This window comes from Eretmochelys imbricata, chromosome 12 (assembly GCF_965152235.1).
Source record: "Eretmochelys imbricata isolate rEreImb1 chromosome 12, rEreImb1.hap1, whole genome shotgun sequence".
NCBI lineage: Eukaryota > Metazoa > Chordata > Testudines > Cheloniidae > Eretmochelys > Eretmochelys imbricata.
The window spans coordinates 6,934,415-6,960,789 of record NC_135583.1 but is presented as its reverse complement, the minus strand read 5'-3'; the positions used below and the strand labels follow the sequence as shown (position 1 = coordinate 6,960,789).

Genomic DNA, 26,375 nt, shown 5'->3' with positions numbered 1-26,375 from the left:
GCTGATAGCCAGAGCCCTGGTATGCATGGGGGCTGACAGCTTGTGACCCCCTCCGTAATAACCTGGAGGTCGCAGCCCCTAGTCTGAGAACCCCTGAGTGTGGCCTTCTAAATAACACAGGCCAGAGAACTTCCCCAAAATCATTCCTCTGTGATCAGGAGCAATTTTTCTTTTAGAAAAACATCTCATCTTGATTTGAAACGTATCAGTTATGGAGAATCCACCACAACCTTTGGTAAGCTGTCCCGATAGTTCACTACCCGCACTGTAAAACCATACACCTTATTTCCCCTCTGAATTTGTCTAGCTTCAACTAAGCGAGTGAGCCTAAGGCCATGTCTGTACTCCAGGGACCACTGCAGCTAAGCTATGGCGTCATAACTACGCTGGCATAGCCCCAGAGCGTAAGCACGGCCCACAGCGATGGGAGGGGCTTTTCCTTTGCTGTAGGAACACCACCCTCCGGAGCGGTCATAGCTAGGTTGACAGAAGCATTATTCCATTGACGCAGCTACGCCCACACCAGGGGCGAGGTCGACATAGGTGTGGCATTCAGGGTGTGGATTCTTCAGACCCCTTCCCACCGTAGTTATGTCAACCTGCATTTTAAGTGGCAACCAGGCCTAAGTCTGCACCTCTGAGAGTCAGGCCTTGACTATCCTGACGGATGTACAGCGCTGTGAGTTAAACCCGCCTTCGTACAGCTGAGTAGGGAAAGCGCTGCCGTCTGTCCACACTGCCAGCTGCCAGCACACTGTGGTGGCCACATTGGCAGCAGCATTGGGAGCGGTGCATTGTGGGCAGCTATCCCAGCATTCAAGTGGCTGCAGCGTGCTTTTCATGTGGGGGGTGGGGTGGAGTGTGACAGGGAGCGTGGGGGGAGAGAGGTGGGTTTTGGGGGGCTGAGAGTGTGTCAGCCCGCTGTCTTGTAAATACAGGACCCCCCCCCCTTCCCGTCTCTCTCTCACTCACTGAAAGCAAACGGCAGGTGTTTCTTTTTTTCCTCATAGACGAGATAAGCAGCCGCTCGCCGAAATGGACCCCAACCCTGCTCCTCCCCGCGCCGCCTCTCTCTTCAAGCAAACATTAGCTGTCGGCACTCCAACGGAGCCCCCCGCCTGCCTCTCACTCATTCAAAGCCAACAGTAGCTGTGTCGTAAATATAAAGGGAAGGGTAAACACCTTTAAAATCCCTCCTGGCCAGAGGAAAAGCCCTTTCACCTGTAAAGGGTTAAGAAGCTAGGATAACCTCGCTGGTACCTGACCACAGTGACTAATGAGGAGACAAGGTACTTTCAAAGCTGGAGGGGGAGGGAGAAACAAAGGGTTCTGTCTGTCTGTGTGATGCTTTTGCGGGAACAGATCAGAAATGCAAGCCTTCCAACTCCTGTTAAGTTAGTAATTAATTTAGCTAGAAAATGCATTAGATTTTCTTTTGTTTAATGGCTGGTAAAATAAGCTGTGCAGGAGGGAATGTATATTCCTGTTTTTGTGTCTTTTTGTAACTTAAGGTTTTGCCGAGAGGGATTCTCTATGTTTTGAATCTGATTACCCTGTAAGGTATTCACCCTCCTGATTTTACAGAGGTGATTCTTTTACTTTTTCTTCAGTTAAAATTCTTCTTTTAAGAACCTGATTGCTTTTTCATTGTTCTTAAGATCCAAGGGTTTGGGTCTGTATTCACCTATGCAAATTGGTGAGGATTTTTATCAAGCCTTCCCCAGGAAAGGGGGTGTAGGGTTTGGTAGGATTTTGGGGGGAAAGACGTTTTCAAGCAGGCTCCTTCCCTGTTATATTTTTGTTAGACGCTTGGTGGTGGCAGGAATAAAGTCCAAGGGCAAAAGGTAAAATAGTTTGTACCTTGGGGAAGTTTTAACCTAAGCTGGTAAAAATAAGTTTAGGGGGTTTTTCATGCAGGTCCCCACATCTGTACCCTAGAGGTCAGAGTGGGGAAGGAACCTTGACAAGCTGTGTTTGTTTTTTTGATAAGCAGCCCCCCAAAACAGAGCTTTGAAACAGCACTGCGGCATCTGGAGTTCACAACCAAACAAGAGAGGACGCTTCAGCTGAAAGGCTTATGGGGAGTTTTCGGAGGCCAATCCGTGCGTAATAACGTTACTCCCTATTTACGCTGGAGCGTCTCCGCCAATGCACCACAGCTGTTAATCCCCTTGGGGAGGTGGAGTACCAGGAGCGCTCCAGCCAGGGAGTCCGAGCGCTCTACGTGCCTTGCCAGTGTGGACGGGGAGTAAGGTAGAGCGCTCTGGGAGGCTTTATTACGGTATAACGTGCAAGTGTAGCCTCAGGTCACTTTTCCTTAGGTGGCTGGACCTGCCAATGTGTCTTTGACACACCCTTCTCCAACACCTACAAACATGTCCCACCACACTGCTGGAACCTCAAGCACCCAACAAAGCTGCAATTACACTCCCTTCTTATCAGAGGCTGCCATGAACATAAGATTGGCTATGCTGGGTCAGAGCAATGGTCCATCTAGCCCAGCATCCTGTCTCTGACAGTGGCCAGGTGCTTCAGAGGGAATGAAAAGAAGAGGGAAAGTATTGAGTGGTCCATCCCCTGTTGTCAGTTCCAGCTTCTAGCAGTCAGATGTTTAGGGACACCCAGATCATGGGCTTGCATCCCTGACCATCTTGGCTAGTAGCCATTGCTGGACCCATCCTCCATGAACGTAGCTAACTCTTTTTTGAACCCAGTTATACTTTTGGCCTTCAGAACATCCCCTGGCAATGAGTTCCATAGGTTGCACTGTGTTTAGAAGTCCTTCTTTTTTGTTTGTTTGTCTGTTTTAAACCTGTTGCCTGCTAATTTCATTGCATGACCCCTGCTTCTTGTGTTATGCGAAGAGGTAAATAACACGTCCCTGTTCACTGTCTCCACCCCAGTCATGATTTTATAGACCTCTGTCATCTCCCCCCTTCGTCATCTAATTTCCAGACTGAACAGTCCAAGTCTTATTAATCTCTCCTCATCTAGAAGCTGCTCCATCCCCTTAGTCATTTTGGTCGCCCTTCCCTGGACCTTTCCCAATTCTAATCTATCTTTTTTGAGATGGGGCGACCAAACTTGCACCCAGTATTCAAGGTGTGGGCGTACCATGGATTTATATAGCGGCATTACGATATTTTTAGTCTTATCATCTATCCCTTTCCTAATGGTTCCTGATTCTGTTAGTTTTTTGACTGCCGCTGCACATTGAGTGGATGTGTTCAGAGAACTCTCCACGATGACTCCAAGATCTCTTTCTTGAGTGGGAACAGATCATTTTGTATGTAGAGTTGGGTTTATGTTTTGCAATGTGTGCTACTTTGCATTTATCAGCATTGAATATCATCTGCCATTTTCTTCTCTGGCACTAGGGCAGAAGGCAACCAGGCTGACCCAGCTCTTCCCCTCTCTCTGCTCCCCTTGCCAGCTAGCAGCCAGCATGGAGTGAGAAGGAGGCACCAGAGCCCCCTCGGTGCCCACTGGGAACAGGGTGGGCAGAGGTTGGAATGCAATGCCACAAGGGTCGGGACCATTGGGGCATTGTTCAGATGGAGGATCCTAGAGCAGAGGGGTAGCTGGGGTAGGTGAGAAAGTTGGGGGAGAGCTTCCCTATTGTATCCTGTGTACAGCTGCTCCCTAGGCTCCAGGGTGTCCCTTCCCAAAATCTGCTCCCTTCCCCAGATGCCTACAGATTCCTTGTTTATCCCTGGTTCTCCCCACACACACTCCCCTCCCAGCTGCACACACCCCTTGAGGGGACGGAGTTAGTGACCGATTTTCATCAGGGGAAATGCCTCACATGGAGCTGCACAAAGCTGATCAGCTTCGGGTGCCTGAGTTTGGATGTGAGGGGCTAACTTCAGGCTGCAGAGTTTGAAAGTGCTGGCCACGGCCTTCTGCTGCGTGGCTGGGTGCTGTTCGCACTGCGGGCCTGGCTGTTCTGAGCACAACGGATGCCCTTTAGACACCCACCTAGCTGAGCGCACAGAGGCCCCTTTCAAAATTAGCTACTCCTAAAAGTGAGCATTTACCTTCATAGAATCCTAGAATATCAGGGTTGGAAGGGACCTCAGGAGGTCATCTAGTCCAACCCCCTGCTCAAAGCAGGACCAATCCCCAACCAAATCATCCCAGCCAGGGCTTTGTCAAGCCTGACCTTAAAAACTTCTAAGGAAGGAGATTCCACCACCTCCCTAGGTAACGCATTCCAGTGTTTCACCACCCTCCTAGTGAAAAAGTTTTTCCTAATATCCAACCTAAACCTCCCCCACTGCAACTTGAGACCATTACTCCTTGTTCTGTCATCTGCTACCACTGAGAACAGTCTAGATCCATCCTCTTTGGAACCCCCTTTCAGGTAGTTGAAAGCAGCTATCAAATCCCCCCTCATTCTTCTCTTCCGCAGACTAAACATCCCCAGTTCCCTCAGCCTCTCCTCATAAGTCATGTGTTCCAGTCCCCTAATCATTTTTGTTGCTCTCCGCTGGACGCTTTCCAATTTTTCCACATCCTTCTTGTAGTGTGGGGCCCAAAACTGGACACAGTACTGCAGATGAGGCCTCAACAATGTCCAATAGAAGGGAACGATCACGTCCCTCGATCTGCTGGCAATGCCCCTCCTTATACATCCCAAAATGCCATTGGTCTTCTTGGCAACAAGGGCACACTGTTGACTCATATCCAGCTTCTCGTCCACTGTCACCCCTCGGTCCTTTTCTGCAGAACTGCTGCCTAGCCATTCGGTCCCTAGTCTGTAGCGGTGCATGGGATTCTTCCATCCTAAGTGCAGGACTCTGCACTTGTCCTTGTTGAACCTCATCAGATTTCTTTTGGCCCAATCCTCTAATTTCTCTAGGGCCCTCTGTATCCTATCTCTACCCTCCAGCGTATCTACCTCTCCTCCCAGTTTAGTATCATCTGCAAACTTGCTGAGGGTGCAATCCACACCATCCTCCAGATCATTTAGGAAGATATTGAACAAAACCAGCCCCAGGACCGAACCTTGGGGCACTCCACTTGATACCGGCTGCCAACTAGACATGGAGCCATTGATCACTACCCGTTGAGCCCAGCAATCTAGCCAACTTTCTATCCACCTTATAGTCCATTCATCCAGCCCATACTACTTTAACTTGCTGGCAAGAATACTGAGGGAGACCATGTCAAAAGCTTTGCTAAAGTCAAGGAACAACACGTCCACTGCTTTCCCCTCATCCACAGAGCCAGTTGTCTCATCATAGAAGGTAGGGGTGTCAGATCCTTCAATTCAGTGGGGTGGCACCAACTTACATCATCTCGGGATCTGGCACACGGACATACTTTCTAGGGTTGTCAAGTGATTAAAAAAATTAATCTCGATTAATTGTGTGATTAATCGCGTTGTTAAACAATCATGGAATACCATTTATTTAAATATTTTGGGTGTTTTCTACATTTTCAAATATATCGATTTCAATTACAACACAGAATACAAAGTGCTCACTTTATATTTATTTTTATTACAAATATTTGCACTGTAAAAACCAAAAGAAATGGTATTTTTCAATTCACCTCATACAAGTACTGTAGTGCAATCTCTTTATCATGAAAGTTGAACTTACAAATGTAGAATGATGTACAAAAAATTACTGCATTGAAAAATAAAACAATGTAAAACTTTAGAGCCTACAAGTCCACTCAGTCCTACTTCAGCCAATAGCTCAGACCACCAAATTTGTGTACAATTTACAGGAGATAATACTGCCTGCTTCTTGTTTACAATGTCATCTGAAAGTGAGAACAGGCGTTTGCATGGCACTGTTGTAGCCAACATCGCAAGATATTACGTGCCAGATGGGCTAAAGATTCATATGTCCCTTCATGCCTCAACCACCATTGCAGAGGACGTGCATCCATGCCGATGACGGGTTCTGCTCGATAACAATCCAAAGCAGAGCAGACCGATGCATGTTCATTTTTATCATCTGAGTCAGATGCCACCAGCAGAAGGTTGATTTTCTTTCTTGGTAGTTTGGGTTCTATAGTTTCTGCATCCGAGTGTTGCTCTTTTAAGACTTCTGAAAGCATGCTCCACGCCTCATCCCTCTCAGATTTTGGAAGGCACTTCAGATTCATAACTGCTGTAGCTATTTTTAGAAATTTCAAATTGGTACCTTCTTTGCGTTTTGTCAGATCTGCACTGAAAGTGTTCTTAAAACAAACGTGTGCTGGGCCATCATCTGAGACTGCTATAACATGAAATATATGCAGAATGCGGATAAAACAGAGCAGGAGACATACAATTCTCCCCCAAGGAGTTCAGTCACAAATTTAATTAATGCATTATTTTTTAATGAGCATCATCAGCATGCAAGCATGTCCTCTGGAATGGTGGCTGAAGCATGAAGGGCATACAAATGTTTAGCATATCTGGCACATAAATACCTAGCAATGCCGGCTACAAAAGTGCCAGGCAAAGGCCTATTCTCACTTTCAGGTGACACTGTAAATAAGAAGAGGGCAGCATTATCTCTTGTAAATGTAAACAAACTTGTTTGTCTGAGCGATTGGCTGAACAAGATGTAGGACTGAGTGGACTTGTAGGCTGTAAAGTTTTACATTGTTTTGTTTTTGAGAGCAGTTATGTAACAAAAAAAAACCCTGCATTTGTAAATTACACTTTCAGGATAAAGAGATTGCATACAGTACTTGTATGAGGTGAATTGAAAAATACTGTTTCTTTTGTTTATTATTTTTACAGTGCAAATATTTGTAATAAAAATTGATAATATAAAGTGAGCTCTGTGCACTTTGTATTCTGTGTTGTAACAGAAATCAATATAGTTGAAAATGTAGAAAAACAGCCAAAACTATTTAATAAATTTCAATTGGTATTCGATTGTTTAACAGTGCGATTAATCACAATTAATTTTTTGGAGTGACTCGCGTGAGTTAACTGCAATTAATTGACAGCCCGAGTATTTTCCTGTCCCCGGAGTGACACATCAGGTGCGGTGTTCTCTGTCTTCTAAGGAGCATAATTCCCTTTTAGCTTCCTGCACTGAACATGAGTTATTACACCTGGCACCACTATGGGTGGATCTGTGGTGTCCTATGGGACCTCTGTGCTTGGGGATATCTTTGGCTGTGGGGCAATGCTCTTTCCCCAGTCAGCGCTCTCCACTAGGGATGCTTTCTAATAGGTTGCAGCTACCCAGCCCTGTGACTTTTCTCCCTCTGCAAACAAACCAGCTCTTTATCAGGAAGCTACAGCAGCTGGCTGGAGGCTTGCCGGGCTTGGAACTTTCCTTTCAGCCAGGCTGCATGGGGGTCACCGGTTACCAGGTAACTGCAGGGACACTGCTCTGGTTACTTAGCAACCCTGCCCTCATCACTTAACAACTACTTGTGATATCGGCTGCCTGTTGCTATGGGGAATAAGGGATCAGTAAACAGAATGACTGGAGTCCACCTCAGGCCTGAGACAACGCGAAGAAAGCTGAGAAAATAGGTATCCCTTCGGTTTAGGTATTTATAATTATTTACTATTTATGCTATGGCAGCACCCCAAAATGTGCGAGGCTCTGTACAGACATTTCTAGTCGATCCTAAAGCCCGGGTGGTTGCTTTTCCTTTGCACTGTCTTTGTCGTGTCTTTCAACCAACCCTGCTCACAAGGGAAGAATCTAAGGTGTCCAGAAAAACTTGCACATCCTGGGGCTGATGTCTCTCTCTTTAGATCTGCAGGGAGCATTTCTCCTGGGAGTCAAATGTGGCAGTGCAGGGAAAACTCACAATGAACTCCCTGCCAGGTGCTTCCTGAATGCAGCAAGATGCACATGTCAGAGCTTCGCTCCTCCAAGTTCAGAGGGGTTAGAAGCCAGGATTTGAGTTCAGCTGGTTTTGGAGCTAGGGGTCCGCTGGGAGGTGGATATGAACTTTCCCAAAGTTTGGGAGTGATCCAAACCAGAGTATTGATTCCGGTGGACCTCTGGGGATGTGGTGTGTGGGTGATTGAGTCGTTTGAGAGTGAGACTATGAATCCTGAACCAAAATAGTACATTTAATGGTGTCCATGTTTTCCTAGGCGATTTTCACCATTGGTTTTACTGATCTCGGAGTAAGAGGTTTTCCATTGACTTTAACCAAGTTCTTCCCCAGCTTTGCAGATGAAAACAGGCTTCCAAGCTGCCATTGTTCTCTGTCTCTTCTTTTACCCCTCCTGCTTCAGAAACTCGGAGAAGTAATCTACAGTCCCTTTTTTGCCTCATTTGCAGTCACGTACCCTCCGCAGATCTGAGCACGTTCTTATTTCTAAAGTGCTGTGAGGGCCATGGCTCTTTACAGCTGACCAGGTCAGGTGCCAAACAAGACTGAAATCTGCCCTCCAGTGTTTTTCTGATTCCACTGCCATTGCAGTGAGCATCTTACAATTGACTTCAGTGGGAATCGGATCAGGCCCTAAAAAGTCATGAGTGGATCCAGTATAGACCAATACAAACAGAACAAAGCCAGGGTGGCTCCTGGACAGTGCAGCTAGAGCTATGGAGTCACATTAGCTAGGAAGCTGATCCCAGCATCCAGGGCACCATAAGCAGGAATGAAGTGAGGAGTGGGCATAGGGCACGGAAGACGTAGTCAGGAGGGAAGCATGGGCACAAGGCAGGTGTTAAGGTGTCTGTGTCTGAAGATGGGCACTGAAAAAGCACCTCAAAGTAGGAGCTGCTTCTGAGAATTTGATCCTGAGTGACTAAGGTCACTGCTGTCCTGAGTCTGCATGTACACCCGGCCCTGTGCCTTCATCAGGACTGCAAAGGGGTATCTGAGCTCAGAGCGTGGAACGTTCTAACAGGCCCTATTTAATCACCTGCCTGGTATGCCTGCAGCCCGCCCAAGACCATTTGTGTTTTGAAGTATTGCATGGAAAACCCAGCAAACATTCATTGGGCCATCTCCATTTGATAGGTTTGTGTATTGTTCCCTTTGCTATCATACCGGCAACAAAACAGGGAAACAAACCATGCCTCACCTCTAGGGGATAAACTGGACATCCTGTACACATCACGTTATCAGGACACACAGTCTGTTGGTCAGGATAGATGTATAGCCGTTAGCAAGTAAGTGCCATGGTTTTGCACGTGTCTCTTTCATTTTGCTCTCTCGTTGGCCGTTTACAGCAATGGCCCAAGTAATTGATTTGGTACCATGGCCTGAAGATGGCCATCGTGTCTACACGGCCCCAGCTGTGCTCCTGCCCCTGGACCCTAGGAAAGTCATGCTGGCTGGAGTAAAGGACAGGCTTTTCCACCCAGACCTGCCAACCTTACGGCGAATGGACATGGACTCAGCAGGGAACAAACTCCCAGATGAACATTCCAGGACAATCACGGCCTGCACCAAAGGTAATGCCAGCACTGGGCTTTGATATACTCTCTGGGGAGGCAGTGTGGGCCTGTGGATAGTGCGCTGGACGGCGCCTCAGGAGAATGGGTTTTATTGGTAGTGCTTCAGTTGGACCATCTGTAAAATGGAGAAAATGATCCTCACCCCCTTTGTAAAGCGCTTTGAGATCCTGGGCAGAGAGGCGCTATATATAAGGGGCTAGGCAGCACTGTGGCCTGCGGGCAGGTAACACCACCCTTTTTCAAGTGCTGACATTATCCTATAAAACAGCAGCCTGGCTTTCAAAGGTGCTGAGCCCCTACGACTCCTAGGGAAGTTACCGGGAGCTGTGGATGCTCCGCACGTCAGAAAAGCAGGCCGCAAGGTCTCCGTCTACCTGCAGCCACTGGTAACCCAGAGCACTCTCGTAGCCTAGGTCACATGGACACTGCAGCGAGGCACGAATGTGACTTTCTTCGGTAATGTCATGCAATATCTGGGCACTAGGTGAGTCCGGCATAACCCAAGGGACTCAGCTAAATACACAGCCTGCCCTTGACTACTTTACTGATGCTTGTATGAAGCATGCTACTGGTCCCCAGACAGACTATTCTACCAACCTGTCTTCAAATTAAGATCAGGCTGGTTTCAACAATACAGCCCTCCCATCCCAGGGTAACTTCTCACTTGTACGCATGCGCTAGCAAGCACGGCATAGCCCAGGGGTTCTACTGTAATCTTTGCCCTGGCTCTATAGAAAGATGATCTGAATCTAGATAATACTTAGGCCTGCCATGAGGGCAGGGGACTGGACTAGATGACCTCTCGAGGTCCCTTCCAGTCCTACAATTCTATGGGCTCACCTGAGGTTTGCAGAGCTGGGCACACCTCGGTGTCTTTAGGCTTATCCCTGAACCCGAAGCCAGCAGCTTTTCAGTTCTTTTTGGAAGATGAGACCCCATGCCCACGCCTCGCAGGACAGACGTGGATTTCCGTCCCACAGGAACAGCCCCCATTCACTATCTGCGGTTCAGATTAGCTACGATAAAACCAGATGTGTTTGTCTTAGAAAATGACAGGGGGGGAATCAAAGCAAGTAAAAGTTAAGCAGAATAAGACATGACTGTCTAGACTTCATAAAGTCTACCTAGCCAGGCCAAATCCCATAGCTAGTGTCTATTGATCAGTTCCTTTCATCTCGGCAACGGCCTAGATTGTTCTTGCCAGCAGCAGGCTGGGTTCAGTCAGTTCCAATGCATGTCTCCCCAGGGCTAAGGCTCGTCCCCTCTCTATTTATAGATTCCAGCTCCTTTGTTTTAGGGTGTCAAAATCCCTGGTTGCAATGTCAAACTTCCAGCCAAGCCTCCCTGCTCAATTAGCACGGAGACATTGCTCATTAAGTTTGTGATCCCTGCTCCCCTAAACTGAGAGCAGTTCCTCCCCAGTTAGCAGCTGCAGTGTAGTTAGCATATCAAAGAGTATCACCACCTCTTAGACAGTGCCTTTGTTTTCCTGCCTGAATGAGTGGGGTAGCATATTTCCTTTACCTTGTCTATACACAGAAGTTTATTTGAATCAGCTGAACCGAAATCAGTTTAATAACTGATTTAGGGCTTGTCTACATGGGGAAATTTACCAGCATAATTATACAAAGCTCTATAAAGGGGTTAAGCGAAACTGGAAAAAGACACCTTCTGGAATAAGGGTGCGGCTTCACTCAGATAATCAGCACCTGGCTTAGCCTAGTCTAGGTGCGAACAGTCACGTTACAAAGCCTTACTGCGTCCTCACTGGGGCTGAACTCACCTGTGTGTGTCAAAGACTCCTCAAGGCACATCCCATGGGTCTTTGTGCTGCAGAGCACTGCACTGCTCTCAGAGTAGCAGCCGTATTAGTCTGTATCCGCAAAAAGAAAAGGAGGGCTTGTGGCACCTTTGAGCATTTATTTGAGCATAAGCTTTCGTGAGCTACAGCTCACTTCATTGATGAAGTGAGCTATAGCTCACGAAAGCTTATGCTCAAATAAATTTGAACTGCTCTGTGAGTCTTTCCTAGTGAATTTGTGGATGAACTTAGAATCATAGAATATCAGGGTTGGAAGGGACCTCAGGAGGTCATCTAGTCCAACCCCCTGCTCAAAGCAGGGCCAACCCCAACTAAATCATCCCAGCCAGACAACTTGTTTGTCTTACTGGGCACAGGAGGGGCTTGTGGGAAGGCAATGGACAATGCTCGGCACCCGAGGGGTTTAGCCTGCATCCTGGCTGCAAAGTGGGCCTTACCAGACCACGTGAAAGTGGCACCCAGGTTTTAAGGTGTAGTCCAGGCTGAGGCAGCTAGCCTGGGTGGAAAGAGGCACTAGAGTTGAGTGAGCGGGTTTTGTGTGAGAGGGGGCAACACCCAGTGAAGAGCCAAGTGCTTCAAAGACATCCCGAAGAGTGTCCCCACAGGGAGTGATACTCCTCTAACTATAGTGATATAATTATACTTGGCATAGTTGTACTAGTGACTTTCCCCATGTACACAAGCCCATCATTTAACAGGCGCAAACCTCTGTGTGGACACACATATCAAGTTACAGCTAGCTCTGTTGGTGTAGCGTTGTGCCTGCCAGGCCTTGTCCGCTTGAGGAAGTTGTACCAATTTACCCCCAAAAAAGACCATCCCTGCCCACAGGACAAGCTCACCTCAGGTTTTAATTTACAGAAAACAAATTAACGCTGCATTCAAACTAGCTGCCAGGGCGTTAAAGTCCATACCATGCACACTCGTCCTGCACAGAGCCCCGAGGCCAGTGTCGTCAAGGTTAGGCCCTGACCATGCTCTACGGGTTCGGGCCAGGACGGAGAGCTTCCTTTCCCTGCACTGGCTTCACCCTGACGAGTGACAGACTTTTTATCTGGCCTGCTGGGTCCTGATTGGTCCACGCCTCCTGCCGGGCTGATCATGGGAGGCCACTCCAGGCAAGCACTGGAGGTCTGAACTTGTGGCTCTTCTCTGCATGGGGGGTGCCCCAAGCTGGCTGGTAGCAAACACCTGGAACACCCCGTCACACGGCCCCAATGAGATTCTCACAGATTCATAGAGTTTAGGGCCAGAAGGGACCATCTAGTCTGATCTGTAGGTCACAGGCCATTAAATCTCATCCAGTGACCCCCCCCCGCCCCCCCATGTTGAGCCCAGTGACTCGTTTTGGACTACAGCAGCTCCCAGAAAGGCGTCCAGTCTGGATTTGAAGACAACAAGAGCTGGAGAATCCACTACTTTATGCGCAGGCCAGGCCTGACACGCCATCTGAAATGCACTGTCCTTCTTGAATAGTGGCAATATGTTTGGAACAAGAAAGGCTCATCTTGTCACAGATGACATCATCCTAGGTCACTGTCCAGTGATCCTCACAGTCCGGTGAGGACAGTCGTAGTGCCTCCTAGTGGTTGCAGATGTGAGCCGAGAATGCGGCTAAGAAGAGGGTGCACAGTGCGATTTCAGGGGGCCAAGCCTTCCTCTCTACACCAGCCGTCTTGGGGTCCACTTCCATTTGTGGTACCAAAGGGCGGGGGCTGCCTGTGTATCCTGGGGAAGGGTGTCATGCTCTCTAATCCTGAGGCCTAGTGACACAGAGCTGAGACCTCAGGCAGCTGCCTGTGCCCCGTTGCCACAGATCCTAGTGAGCCTCCCACTTGGCCTCTCACTAGGACTGTTGTGAGGGGGGTCCAACCGTCTATGCTCTGGATCCCCTGGTGGGTTCAAGCCCCTATAGACCAACAAAGTCGAGCCACTGCCCCAATCCAGGAGTCACTATGCACACGCTTAGGGCACAAACGTTCTATCAGGCAGCCCCCTCCGAGTGCTGGGACCTGCCGTCCACGCCCCCCAGGGAACAGCGCTGACCCTTGGGACTCCCTGTCCTTAAACACACCCCTCTTCCAGAACTCCACCCCAAAGGGGCAATTCGTGAAGCTTCTGCTTACAGTCTAACTCTCTCTGGGACACACAGTAGTTGCTAAGCAGTCAATATGCACACACGGTCCAGTCGAACTCCTTTCTGTACCAAATAAAGCACAGGAGACCGTACAAAGCGATCAAACATCCTAAAAGCAGTGTGTCCCTCCCCGCTTACCCTCCCTTTGGCGAATCATCCATGCTCCACAAGGCAGGGTGAGTCCTCCGCCCCCTTGCCTGCCCTGCCCCTTGCAACAGCCTCCTTCATCTTAATCTGGTACAAAATGACTCTCTCCCCCCAGTTCAGTTTTCCCCAGTGAGTCCCTTTATAGACTCCTGCTGGGGTCACCTGCCACTTTTGTTCTGCTTTTTGGTAATTTTCCACTTCTCTCAAGTACCCCCCAGATGATGTCTAGAACAAACCCATTGTCCCAAGTTGTTTTACTTCCACCAGCTTGTCCAGTGCTGCTGATCACTCACCAGGGTCCCTGGCTTGGCAGAGACACGTCACAACTCTGCTAACTCTGGGTGGATCCACACTAGAGGCTTTCCTTGACTGTAACTTCCTGATCCAACTTCATCAGATCAGCCCCAATTCAGAATCAGTGCCGACAGAACTTCGACTTCATCGCACCCATCCATGCTAACATAGCCACTCTTGTTACCAACGCTGGAGGAGCACCCGGATGGCAGGCTTCTGAGGCAGTCTAGCACATAGAGGGCCTCTGCAGCCCTGTCTGTGCTGAAGTCTCAACACAGTTCCTGCTAAGCTGGTTTTTAACACTATTATTTATTTGTAGTATTTCAGAAGAGTCTAGAAGCCCCAATAAACATCAGGACCCAATTGTGCTAGGTGCTGTACAAACACATAGTGAGATAAGCTCCTTGAACCAGGGAGTGTATGTCCTAAACAAAGACAGATGCAGCATGGGAGGGGAAACGGAGGCAAGGAAAGGGGACATGACTTGCCCAAGATGACCCAGCAGGTCAATGGCCAGGCCAGGCAGGAACCAAGGTCTCCTGACGTCTAGCCTGGTGTCATACCCACTAGACAACACTACCCCAGCATGGTTTTAATCAGCAGAGGTGGGGCTAAACTGTTTTAAAGCCATTTTCTAAAGCCCCATTCAGAGTGTTCCATTGCAGGACTCCAGGGGTCACCCTTGGGAAATAGGATCACTCCTAGATTCCAAAATATGTTCTAAAATAGTTTGGCCTTTTGCCCTCACTGGCTGGCCAAGCTGTGTCTGGAGCCAGTTCAAACGCAGTTTTCGAACAGGCTCCAAAGCCCAGTGCTTTGTCTTGGACACACTCCTGGGCCAAACAGGTGGGCGAGGCCAAACCTGCTCTCCACTCTTTGGAAATGACCAAGAAGGCCGCGGTTCTCATTTCTCTCCCTTCTGTTTCCTGCAGAGGATTTTGCCAACGCATCTTTCACTCTGGGAGGAGTCCCCAACAAGCGCCTCTCATCGCTGGTGAGTCACTTCAGCCAAATGAAGCAGCATTATGAGGGACACTTACACATCTGGTGACTTTCTGTCTAGGTCCTGGCCTTCATGTAACCCACTTGTGCCTTCCCCTCCCTATAAGCTCAATCCTGAATATCACCCAGATCCACCTTTGCTTAAGCACTGAGGGACCTTCAGACATTAGCCAGCATCAGCTGTTTGCTTGGCCCTGTGCAAACAAATAAGGAACTACAGTCCCTGTTCCAAGGCACTTACAATCCAGAACAGGTACAGACAAACCAGCTCATGTCTACACTAGGATAATGTTCTTGAATTTGGCAATCAGTTTCCACCACTGGTTCCCAGCTTGTTCCCCAACTGGGGTTGAAAAGAACATGGCTGCTAGTAGACAGAGGCAAATCAGTTTCAATACCAGCTACAGAAACATGCCAAACACCTCCTTCCAACCAGGGCAGAGTATCCCTTCTGGCGTGGGTGTCAAACCAATTGGTCCATTTGTTTTCAGCCCTGGTTGAAGGAAGATGTGGAGAGGGGACCTACGGCTGACATCCGTTGCCCTTGCCTACACTGGACTATTCAATTCTCCCACCATTGCTACCATCAACATAGTTCTAGCAGCAGGAGCCTGAGTGTAGACAGGGCACCTGCATCCTGTGGCATCTTAATCATCATGTTGGACCAGACCTGGACAGGGTTAGATGACTGGTAGGTAAAACACCAGCAGAGGCTCCTGAAAAAAAAAACAGTCCAACTCAAGAAGAATGGTTCACAAAAATCTGGGAGGTGGTTATGACGGGAAAAATAATGCACCAGTTACATACTGCACTGGGGTGTGTACCTGTGGTGGGATATCTAAACCCCTCACTGGACAGCAAAGGGTTAAAGAGCAGATCCCACCCCTGTGCCCTTGCAGAGCATGCGCCAATTGGAGGCGGGGCTTAAAAGGGAGCCGGCGGCCGGCTCAGCTGGGGTAGGGAAGAGTTGCTCTGAGAGTGTCGCAGGAGGATAGAGCTGGAGCTGGTTAGGCAGCCCACGAGATAGCTCTTATGGGGACAAACAGCAGCATGCTGTAGGAAAGGTTTCAGAGTAGCAGCTGAGTTAGTCTGTATCCACAAAAAGAACAGGAGGACTTGGGGCACCTTAGAGACTAACCAGTGTATTTGAGCATAAGCTTCTGTGAGCTACAGCTCACTTCATTGGATACATTCAGTGGAAAATACAGGGGGGAGATTTATATACACAGAGAACATGAAACAATGGGTGTTACCATACACACTGTAACGAGAGTGATCAGGTAAGGTGAGCTATTACCAGCAGGAGAGAAAAAAACAGAACACCCCAAACCTTCTGTAGTGATAGTCAAGGTGGGCCATTTCCAGCAGTTGACAAGAACGTGTGAGGAAGAGTGTGGGGGGACCAAAATGAGGCTTGAATAAAGACTGGGAGTGGATGTGTCATAACACAAAGTAAAACTATTTCCCCATGTTTGTGTAATGACACATCTATTCCCAGTCTTTATTCAAGCCTTATTTCCCCCCCCACTACTGTTCCTCACACGTTCTTGTCAACTACTGGAAATGGTCCACCTTGATTATCACTACAAAAGATTTGGAGTTTGTTTTTGTGTTTGTTTTTTTCTCTCCTACTGGTAATAGCTCACCTTACCTGATCACTCTGGTTACAGTGGGTATGGTAACACCCATTGTTTAATGTTCTCTGATATAAAATCTCCCCACTATATTTTCCACTGCACGCATCTGATGAAGTGAGCTGTAGCTCACGAAAGCTTAAGCTCAAATAAATGTGTTAGTCTCTAAGGTGCCACAAGTACTCCTGTTCTTTTTGCTGTAGGAAAGGGGGGGATAGGAAGTGACCCAAGGAGGCTGACTTGAGGTGCCCCAGGGTGGAAGATGCTGGATGGGCTCTGAGTTGGAACCCAGTCGAGCAGGAAGGCCTGAGTTCCCGTACCCCTCCTACAGCAGTCACTGGGTGGTGGACCATGGACCTGAACCTGTTCACAGCTGCCCACACTAGCCCTGAGAGAGCTGAATTAGGCCAGGTGGGTCTAATCAGCCAATTAAGCTGCAAAGGGGGGAGATTTAGGCTGTGTGGAGAGTGCTAATTAGCGGGAAGCTCACCTGTGAGGGGACAATCAAGGCTTCTGTAAAGCCAAGAGTCTGGTAACAGTGAAGGCTGCAAAGAAGAGGCCTGAAGTCTGCCCCCCACAGGGGGGCACACCTGAGAAAGAGGTTACCTAGCAGCCTTAAGAGGGGGGGTCTGACTAGGACTTCACTGGAGAATGAAAAGCTTGGGGAAGCATAGTAGGACAAAGTCCAGGGAAGAGAGCACTATGGTAGGCGTAGCCATAGCCCTTAACTACTCGCTGTAGGGCTCTGGACTGGAACTCGGAGTAGAGGGTGGGACTGGGTTCCCCGCCCTCCACTGCAGAATGGCCATGCTTGGGGCAGTGAATAGGAAGAATGCGGGAGTGACACAGGGCAGCAGGTGTGAGGCTGCCTGATGCTGCTCGTGGAGAGACACTTTGAAAGACTCCCCTGGAAGGGGGATCACAGTGTGAGCTGGCTGGAGAGCTGAGTCACGAAGCCACATTGCAACTCTGTGAGCAAAAGAAGAGCTGCAAAGGTAGAGGAAGAGAAAGGGGGTGCTGAACCAGGTGGAGCTAATCGCCAGGAGGCGCCACCCAGCAGCATGTCCTGTGACACATACCCAGCAAAATAGAAGATGCTTAGATATTTTGTTACCATTTATTCAATACTCAGAGTACGCTCACTTGCCCCAAAAAACAGCACATCTGTTCAATTTTTTTTTTTGAATAGTAACATTTGACAGACATACCTGGTCTGTTAAATGTGTGTAATCAGAGATTTCAACCAAAAAAATCTCACACACAAACCCCCCAAACAGTAGATGTTCTCCACTAGGATAAACTGCTGGTGGCAAAAGTTGGGATTTTTAAGGGGGAAAAAATATCTAAGCCCTAATTCTCATTTGTACTAAGGCCACTTTTAGCTCTCCAGCAGCTTAAAGGGTTTTTCTGCTTGCTTTAAAACCCTTTACACCATCTTAGCATAAATGAGATTCAGGGCTCTAATGTAGACACATTCTTGGACAACTCGTGGTAAATATCCCTTTGTGATAAGGACATCAGCTGCCAGGAGGGGCATGACTCATTGCTGAAAGGCTTTGGGGAAGAACTGTGTTGATAAGGGAGAGGAGGGGGAGAAGGAACAGGGGGATTGGAAGTGGCAGGAGACGAAAAGGTGTAATTGAAATTGTAAATACACTTGTTTCTTTGATATATTTGGCCCAGATTTCTCCTGAATGTGGGGTGTGTGGATCTTGTTCTCTCTTCGGGCACTGTGGGGGGCAGTTTGAGCTCAGTTTTGCTCCATGGCGCTCTCCCAAGGCTTAGCTTTCTCAGAAGCTAGTTACCTGCAAGGAGCAAACAGAGATAAAGAGGAACTCCTTTCTAAGCTCATCCTCTAAGCAGGATTTCCCTATGCTCCACTTCCTGTCAAAGTTGGATCCATCTGGCTTTTACTCCAAGCTCTGTTAAACTTCTGTTAAACATCCGTCTTTCCTGTTTCAGAACAGGAGCGAGTAGCTTGCAATCACTTTTTATCAGCTCATGCTCTGACTAGTTAATTCCGTTGCCTCTGTTTTTTGTTACCATGTGCCATAACTGTGGGGCCTGGAGATTAAGGCAACAGGACAGTTTCTACAGGTACTGTAATCTGAGGATTTTAGAAGCCAATGTAAGCCCAGAGAGCAGCTATTCATAAAAAACTTTAGAGAGGTAAGCGATGGTGGTTTTGCGGTAGAAGAAGGTAAGGATCCTGGATTGCACCATAAAAAGCTGTTTGCAGTGAGTGAATTCACAGAGAATGCAGGCCCTCATTTCAGATGCTCAAACCCCAGTTTAGCCTAAGCAGTGGGATCATTTTCAGGGCGGGTGATAGGATGCCAGTTATTAGACCAACATACGCTTTGCAATACCCCAGCTGACAGTTGTTGGGACAAAGGGGCTTCTCTTTGCATATTTGTTGGCCTATTCAAAGGCACTATGTTGTGTACTTTTAGTAACCAATGCAAATACAAGCATTTTCCCTATATAAAGGCCATGTGTGATGGAGTGGGCCGAGCATAGGAGCCAGGAACCCCTGATGTCTAATCCTGGCTTTGACACTGTCTGGCTTTAAGCATGTCACATCACTTCAGTTCCTCAATTGTTCCTATTTGTAAAATGGGGATAATACTTTCCCTGTATCACAGAGTTATTATGGAGATTGATGTTACTTGACAGTTCTGTAGCACTTTCTATCCCAGGCTCCCAAATTACATTGCAGGCACTGATGAGTTGATCTGCATAAACCCTACAAGGTAAGTATCTATTAGCAACTCCATATCACAGATCATGGGACTGAAGCACACAGAGGTTAATGAGACATAGCTATAGGGAGTCAGCAGGGAGTCACTAGCAGATCTCAGAGTAGCAGCCGTGTTAGTCTGTATCAGCAAAAAGAACAGGAGGACTAGCAGATCTGCTGGCTCCCTGTACTCTCCCTTGGCCCAGACCCTCAAAGGTGTTTAGCTGCCCAACTCCCATTGAAATCCTTTAAGGATCTAGGCCCTTAAGTGCAAGATTGTTCTTCCTCCATTAATCAGATAAGGTTCACAAGACTTTGCCAAGTCTATAGCATTCTGATTTACACATATTTGCTGCATAAAAATAAGCCAACTAGCCAAGAATCTGGAGCCAGGCCCCTGCCAGGTGGATGTGGATCAGTCTGACTGTAAAAGGATACCAGAGTGAAAAGATGGCTCTGGATTTTCTACTTGCTGGCTGCAGATTAGGGGGAAGGGGAGACTAAACCAGGGGTTTTCAAAAAAAATTTCTGGCGACCCAGTTGAAGAAACTTGCTGATGCCCGCGACCCAACGGAGCTGGGGATGAGGGGTTTGGGGTGTGGGAGGTGCTCAGGGCTGGGGCAGAGGGTTGGGGTACAGGGGTGAATGCTGCAGGGGGGGCTGGAAATGAGGGGTTCAGGGTGTGGGAGGGGGCTCTGGGTTGGGATGTGGGAGGGGGTCAGGGCTCTGGGGTGGGGCCAAGGATGAAGGGTTTGGGGCGCAGGGGATTGGGGCGTGGGATTGGGGCTTACTTCGGGGGGCTCCTGGTCAGCGGCACAGTGGGGGTGCAGAGGCAGGCTTCCTAGGTGGAGGCACGCGAGCAGCTCCATGCGGTTCTCACCAGCAGGCACTGCCCCCCTGCCCCCATTGGCCAGGAACCGGCCAATGGGATTTTGGAGCCAGTGCTCGGGGCAGAGGCAGTGCGTGGAGCCCCGTAGCCCCCCTACCTAGGAGCCGGACCAGCTGCTGGCTGCTTCCGGGGCACAGTGCAGTGTCAGAACAGGTAGGGACTAGCCTGCCTTAGCCGGGCAGCACTGCCACCAGGACTTTTAACGGCCTGGTCGGTGGTGCTGACCAGAGCCGCCCCGGCCCAGTGCCTTCCATTGCGTCGTGACCCACAGTTTGAAAACCACTGGACTAAACTCATGAAATGGGAGGGCACTCTATTGAATTGGCCTGCAGGCCAACAGCATGGGTGGGATGCAAAGGGTTCAACTTTGCTGCTTGCCCTGCACCCCACCCTTCCCTGCTGAGCTCCCAGCTGGGAGCCTGGCGTAACATCCCTTTTTTGCTTTGCTACTCAGGGGATGACCGAGCTGGGCCAGTCCCTCACTGCAAGGTACCGAGCAGGGAAGATGGCTCCGCTCACTCCCAGCACTAACCACGAGGAATGGCCAAGCTACACACAGGCGATGGCTGACTGGTCACGCTTCATCTCCTCTGCTGGAGAATTCAAGCTACCCAGCGTGAATAAGAAAGGTACAGCCAGGCACATGGGAGGGGCAAAGCCTCCCTTTGAAGGAAGGGAAAAGCCATCCTCAGTTCCTCTCTTAGATAGGCAGCTCGAAGACCCTCCTGCCTGCCCGTTTGGGAGACGGGCTCCCATGCTGCCTACTCCTTTTGAGGTTTAATGACTGGAGGCTCTTCCAACGAGCAAGATGAAGCCAGTCCAAGACTTCACTGATAAAATGACAGCTGTGATATTGACCAACACGGCACCCCAAGAGCTGCGAGGGATTGTAGGGCCACTGCCTTGTGGCTTGCCCAGGGGGTTGTAAGTGTGGCATTTCCACACGTACATGCTGCATCAGAGCCAGCCTATATGCACAGTAAACTGCCCTCTCTTTTTGGAATAGCCGTGCCGTCAGATCAGGCTACAGAGCCAGCCGGAGACATAGATGAGCCGGATACCGAAATCCATTCACTCTCCCTGTATTTTCCAGAATGACTTGCTCATAACCAGAGCCCCGTATAGAATGTGATAATGCAGAGTTTTACTTTTAGTTGCCACGTCTGTGGTATTCTAGATTCTTTCCTTTCATAGTAAAAATATTAAGTCTCTAATCCCGATGGCGGCGAAGAAAGCTTTCTGGTTGTGGAATGAACATAACCAATGCTGTGCCCGAGCTGGCTCAGAAAGGTGCAAAAGCTCCCATTTGTCTCCATGGGGTGTTAACTCAGGAACTTAGTGATGACAAGTCAACACCAGTTTGCTGATCGCTTTTGCAGACCGTGCTTCCGCCAAACCGTCCCCAGGCCTTCCTACGTGCCAAAAGCCCCCAATGTACTGCGGAAATTGGCAGCAAACTGGCCAGCGCAGAGTTGAGGGCAGTGTAAAATGAAATGAAATGAATATCTAAATATGTTAGCCAAGGGCACCCAGATGCTCTGGTGATGGGCACCACATCAGTCCCGGGCTGGTTGGGGCAGTGAAGGGGAAAGGACAGGAGGGGCCGTTGCTTTATTCTTTCATTTTACATGGACACTGGCGAGCAGGGCGAAGCAGCTCTCTTGACAGCGCAAAGACCATCAGTGTGGACATGCTGGCCGGAGCTCCCTCCGCCTTTCTCCCTCAGCGCACCCAGCTGAAGGGGGCCAGAAATATTTTAGGCTCTTGCTGCCAACCTTGGAGGACAGGAGCCTAGCACGCAGGGGGGATATTCACCATGAGGAAGTCAGTCTTTTCGCATTCCAGTGGTTGCCATGTGGCGTTCTCCCAGCATGCCCTGTTGCCTGGGTATTGTGTGGGGCTATCAATTCAAGCCAGAATTAAAATATTAGCGTGCGACAGGGCTGGGGTCACTAGTGATAACAACGTGTGCACCGTTCTCTCTCCCCCCAGTGCTCAGGTTCAGCTGTTACGCCGTCAGGTACTTAAAGCCAGACGTCTCTCAGACATGGAGGGTAAGGAGTTCTCGGTGCCACTGAATTGCCGTGCAGCTGCCTCCTGCTGGGAGCCCTGGGGATCGCACGTTGCCTGGGGAAAAGTGGAATTTACGTTTAACCTCCTCCAGACAGGCATTTTGCATCAACACATGGGATATCAGCCACGACCACCCCGTCCTTTCCGTATTGCTCACTCTGATGGAGGTCCTGGCTAGAGGGGAGGGGAATTCTAGGAGTTGCCAGAATGGAGAAATTGAGACCCACTGGGTTAGTGGAACACTGTTATAGGTAGGAGGTCAGACTAGATAATCACGCTGGTCCCTTCTGCCCTTAAAGTCGGAGTCTAATTCACTTCCAGAGCCGGTTGGCTGGTGCTGGGGAAGGCTCTTACTGTAGTTTCATAAACGTGGGAGGAGGAAAGGGCCTTTCCTTCATAGCCTACCAGACTCCTCGACCCCCCACAAGGGTTCTCAGATTTCTCTTTTAACAACTACGACTCGAGTTCATATCCCACGCTGGGCTTTACCACTGCAGAGAATTCCATTTCACCATTCCCCACCCCACAGCCCCCCCGGGATCCACTATTCCAGCCTGACTCTGACCACAGGTAGTTACAGGTACACTCATGCCCCAATGTATGTGCACCGGGGGGGCTGCCTGTATACAAGTCAGGTCCCTTGGGAGATTTGGGTCCAGAGATATAAGGAAAAGCTGTCTGGCAGTTAGACTGCGGGAGGGGAGGCCAGGAAAAGGAAAGGAGCAGGCAGCTGCCAACTGGCAGGAGTATCTTTATAGTACCAACACCATCTCACCAGTAGCAGCAGCTGTCACAGCCCTGGGCTGCCTAAATCACAGGAACTGAATGGGAAGCAGCTCCAAAGTTCTACATTTCCTTCACAGTAATAACTCCCACCACTTCCAGACTGGACCTCCTCTCCTGAAAGCTTCTAGAGTGCTGTACAAGTTGTACTTTCCATTCCCTCGGCACTAAAATGCAGCCACATCTAGGGTGGAACATGGGAACCCTTCTGCACCTGCCACAAGGTTTTTTGCTCTTGTTTCAAGAGCCGGAAGCCCCATGGGCCCACCACTGACCACAAGAATTTAGGTTTTACATCTCATTTGAGCAACTGTGACCCTGGGCACCAGAGGCAGACAGACCTTGCAGTCCCTTCTAACCCTATGATTGGCTCAGGCCTGACTGAGACAAGAGCGCCACCTATTGAAACATGTGCACCACTGCCTACAGCATCTGGATTTTCCATGATTATGTCCCATCCAAGGTGTGACCTGTTCTAGCACTTACTAGCTTCCAGATCTCACCATGTTTTGGAAGAAGGTCTTCCCTGGTCACAGAAAAGGTTTCTAGGTATCTTTATTCTTGGGAAATACCATTTCAGTTCCTTCTCTTGAGACTAATGCAACCTGCCAGTATAAATCAGGTGTAACTCGACTGAAATCAATAGAATTACACTGGGTGGGAGAGGAGAATAAGGCTCAGGTCCTAGATTCTAACATTAGGCACGCAGCACGTCACCCAGGGGGGCTGCTATGGAAACCAATGGGAAACTTGACTTCCACACGTAGTGGTCAGGAGAGACTGGACTCTAGTACAGTGGTCCCCAAACTTTTCCCTCTTGCACCCCCCCCCACCCCTTACCAGTAATGGAACACGTCCACGACCCCCTGGGCCGGGAGTGGAGTCACAGCCGAGGGCCAAGCTAGGGCCAGGGCCAGAACAGAGCTTGGGGCAGAGTGGGGCTCCCTCCCCACCCGCCCGCGGGGGCTGGCTTGGGCCCCGCCATGCTCCTCAGATGTTCCTCTGTGTCACAGTTTGGGGACCACTGCTGTAGTGGCTGGCCAGGTGGCAGCAAAAGGGTGCAGCTGGAGGGGAGGGGGGTGCTACTTGGTTACAGTGACCATTTCTGACCACTCTCTGCGCTGTCCTTCCAGTACTGCCTCAATCAGAACCCCAGCCTGGACAGATATGGACAGAAGCCCCTCCCTTACAACAGCACGTAAGTAGCCCCAGGTTCCCTGACCCAGGCTGCCGTTGTAACCCCTTTGTGCCTTTCTGTGCCTTACAGTCTTCTGTTCCTTTGCAGCAATACTTTCAGGAGCTTTGGGTCAGCCTACAGGTAAACAGCAGAGATGCTTCTGAATTCAGCAAGTGGGCCAAGGCGAGGGGGCGAGAGCTGGGGGGACAAGTGAGGGAGGCAGGGTGGGGGGAGATGGGTTGAGGCTGAGCGCTGAGGGGAGGGAGTGCATGGAGGGAGGTAATGTGTTCTCTCACCCTCGGGAAGTTGGCTGTGGGGAAGGAGGAGAATAATTTGCATAAAGCCCCTTGTCATCCTCCCTCTGCCAGATATTCCCTGAGGGCCAGACAGTAAACTCTATACGCTCCCTGGGGGACTATGCAGGTGAATAACTGCTCACCGATGGAAGGAAGGGGTTCACAGTCAGGATCAGAAGCACACCAGCACCGGCCCCATGCTTACAGCTGGGGAGAAGACAAATGCCACACGCACCCCAGTTTTGATTTGCAAGTGCTAATTGGATTCTGCGTGCGCACACATGGTCAAGGGACTAGCTGTCCTACTTCGGCTTGCTGCCGGCTGGGACAGTCCTAACCCATCTGCCTTTAGCCTAGCCTACATTTGGACAACACAATGCTACTAGGCAACTCTGCCATCACACTGGACTGCTGGCAAAAAAACTCTCCCCATCATGGGCCTGTGCAGAAAGCTAGCATAGGCAGGGAAAGGAGTTAGTGAATCATTCAGCCCTCGACTCCTTGCCGTTTAACATCTTTGAGCCTGTAAGAAGCACAAGAGCATACCAGGGCTGTACAGACTTTACAAACAGTATTGTCTACTGCAGTAGAGTGTATGAATGCCACACTGTCGAGAAGTTTACAGCACAACACTCAGACTTTAGACGCTGTGGTCCTTACACCAAGTGCAATTCCTCCTCCTTGTCAGTCACTCGTATTCTGCTTTAACACCCAGGATTGCTGTAACTAAACCAGCATGGGATATGGCATATGGAAGTGTAGCTTGTGGCCGCTGTCACAAGTTACATTTTTTTCATTTGCGGAGTCTTGCATTTCACTTCTCCACCTCAGCATGCTCTTCACATAGCATGAGCTTTCCTGAGGGATTTTTTTTAAATTGAAATAAATCCATTTCAGGTTACATGCTGTGTAAGAAATCCAGATGCCAATTCCAGATAACTCCAGTTAGGTGTACGTGCTCAAACATTGATCCCATGCCAAAATGAATTACTCTGCACATGTATACATGGAGCATCTACCAGAGCGTGCATGCAAGCCATTCGAATCAACACACTGGTTTGTGCAAGCTCCTACTAGGTGTGAGAGAGCGCGAGCCTGGTACCCTAGGACAAGACAAGTTAGTTCCAAATATTAGAGGTGGGGGCATGTTTACTCTGCACTTTAGAGGAAGCGAATAGGGATGCAGCTTAGGGCACTGCTAAGAAGAGTAGGGAGGAGAGCGGAGGTGGAAGGGACAGAGAAGGGGAGGGTCCCTGGAGTGGATAGAGAATAGGTGGGACTCTGGGAAGGAAAGAGAGGGAGAAGAGGTTTCTCTTAGGAACAGACAAGGGGAAAGGAAGTGCTCCATGTGGGGAAGATGGGCCAAGGCCCAGTACAAGTGCTTAGGGGAAAGGAGGATCACCTCGTGAAGGCATTTGAAGCCATTTGTTGTGCTTCATCAAATGCTGTGTCTGTTTTCCTTCCCAGCTGCTCTCACTACCTCCAGCCCCGGCGCTAGACGGCAGGAAACAGGAAAGGGTGTGGAGCCAGAGGTGAATCTACTTGGCCTCCGACAGCCAGGTCCAACAGCCAAAGCGCACAGGATCCTAGGGCAGCCATGGGGAAGGGCAGGAGATACACATTGGTTCCACTTCCTAGCAAATAAAAACCACTCTTAAAATGTCTAAATATAAACGAAGAGAGGATGAGGGAGGGACTTCCTGGAGGTTTTCAGACCTTTCTCTCCCCTACCCTGCCATTCAGCCTGAGCTGTGAGGAAACCAGGAATGGAAAGTTGGTGTGAGCTGGAAAAGAAAGATGTTTGCTGGACATTTTCAGAGATGCACCAGTCAATTATATGCAGAAGCACCAAAAGGCCCCAGTCAAAGATGAAGGCACCACTGCACTAGGTGCTGTACATATATCAAAGATACAGGCTCTTCTCCTTCCCTGCCATGCACATGTAGCTCAAACAAAGAATGCTGGGCAGAGGCAACCCTTGTGTCCTGTCTG

General features: G+C 49.3%; 1 protein-coding gene across 1 annotated transcript; it reads left to right on the top strand.

Annotated features, from left to right (window-relative positions):
* Nucleotides 1-9,163: 9,163 nt before the first annotated feature.
* SPMIP8 (sperm microtubule inner protein 8) lies at nt 9,164-25,881 on the top strand. Its single transcript, XM_077831389.1, has 7 exons — nt 9,164-9,386; nt 14,722-14,783; nt 20,509-20,683; nt 22,047-22,108; nt 24,044-24,108; nt 24,196-24,228; nt 25,851-25,881. The coding sequence occupies exons 1-7, from the start codon at nt 9,164-9,166 to the stop codon at nt 25,879-25,881; spliced, it is 651 nt and encodes a 216-aa protein (XP_077687515.1).
* Nucleotides 25,882-26,375: the final 494 nt, after the last annotated feature.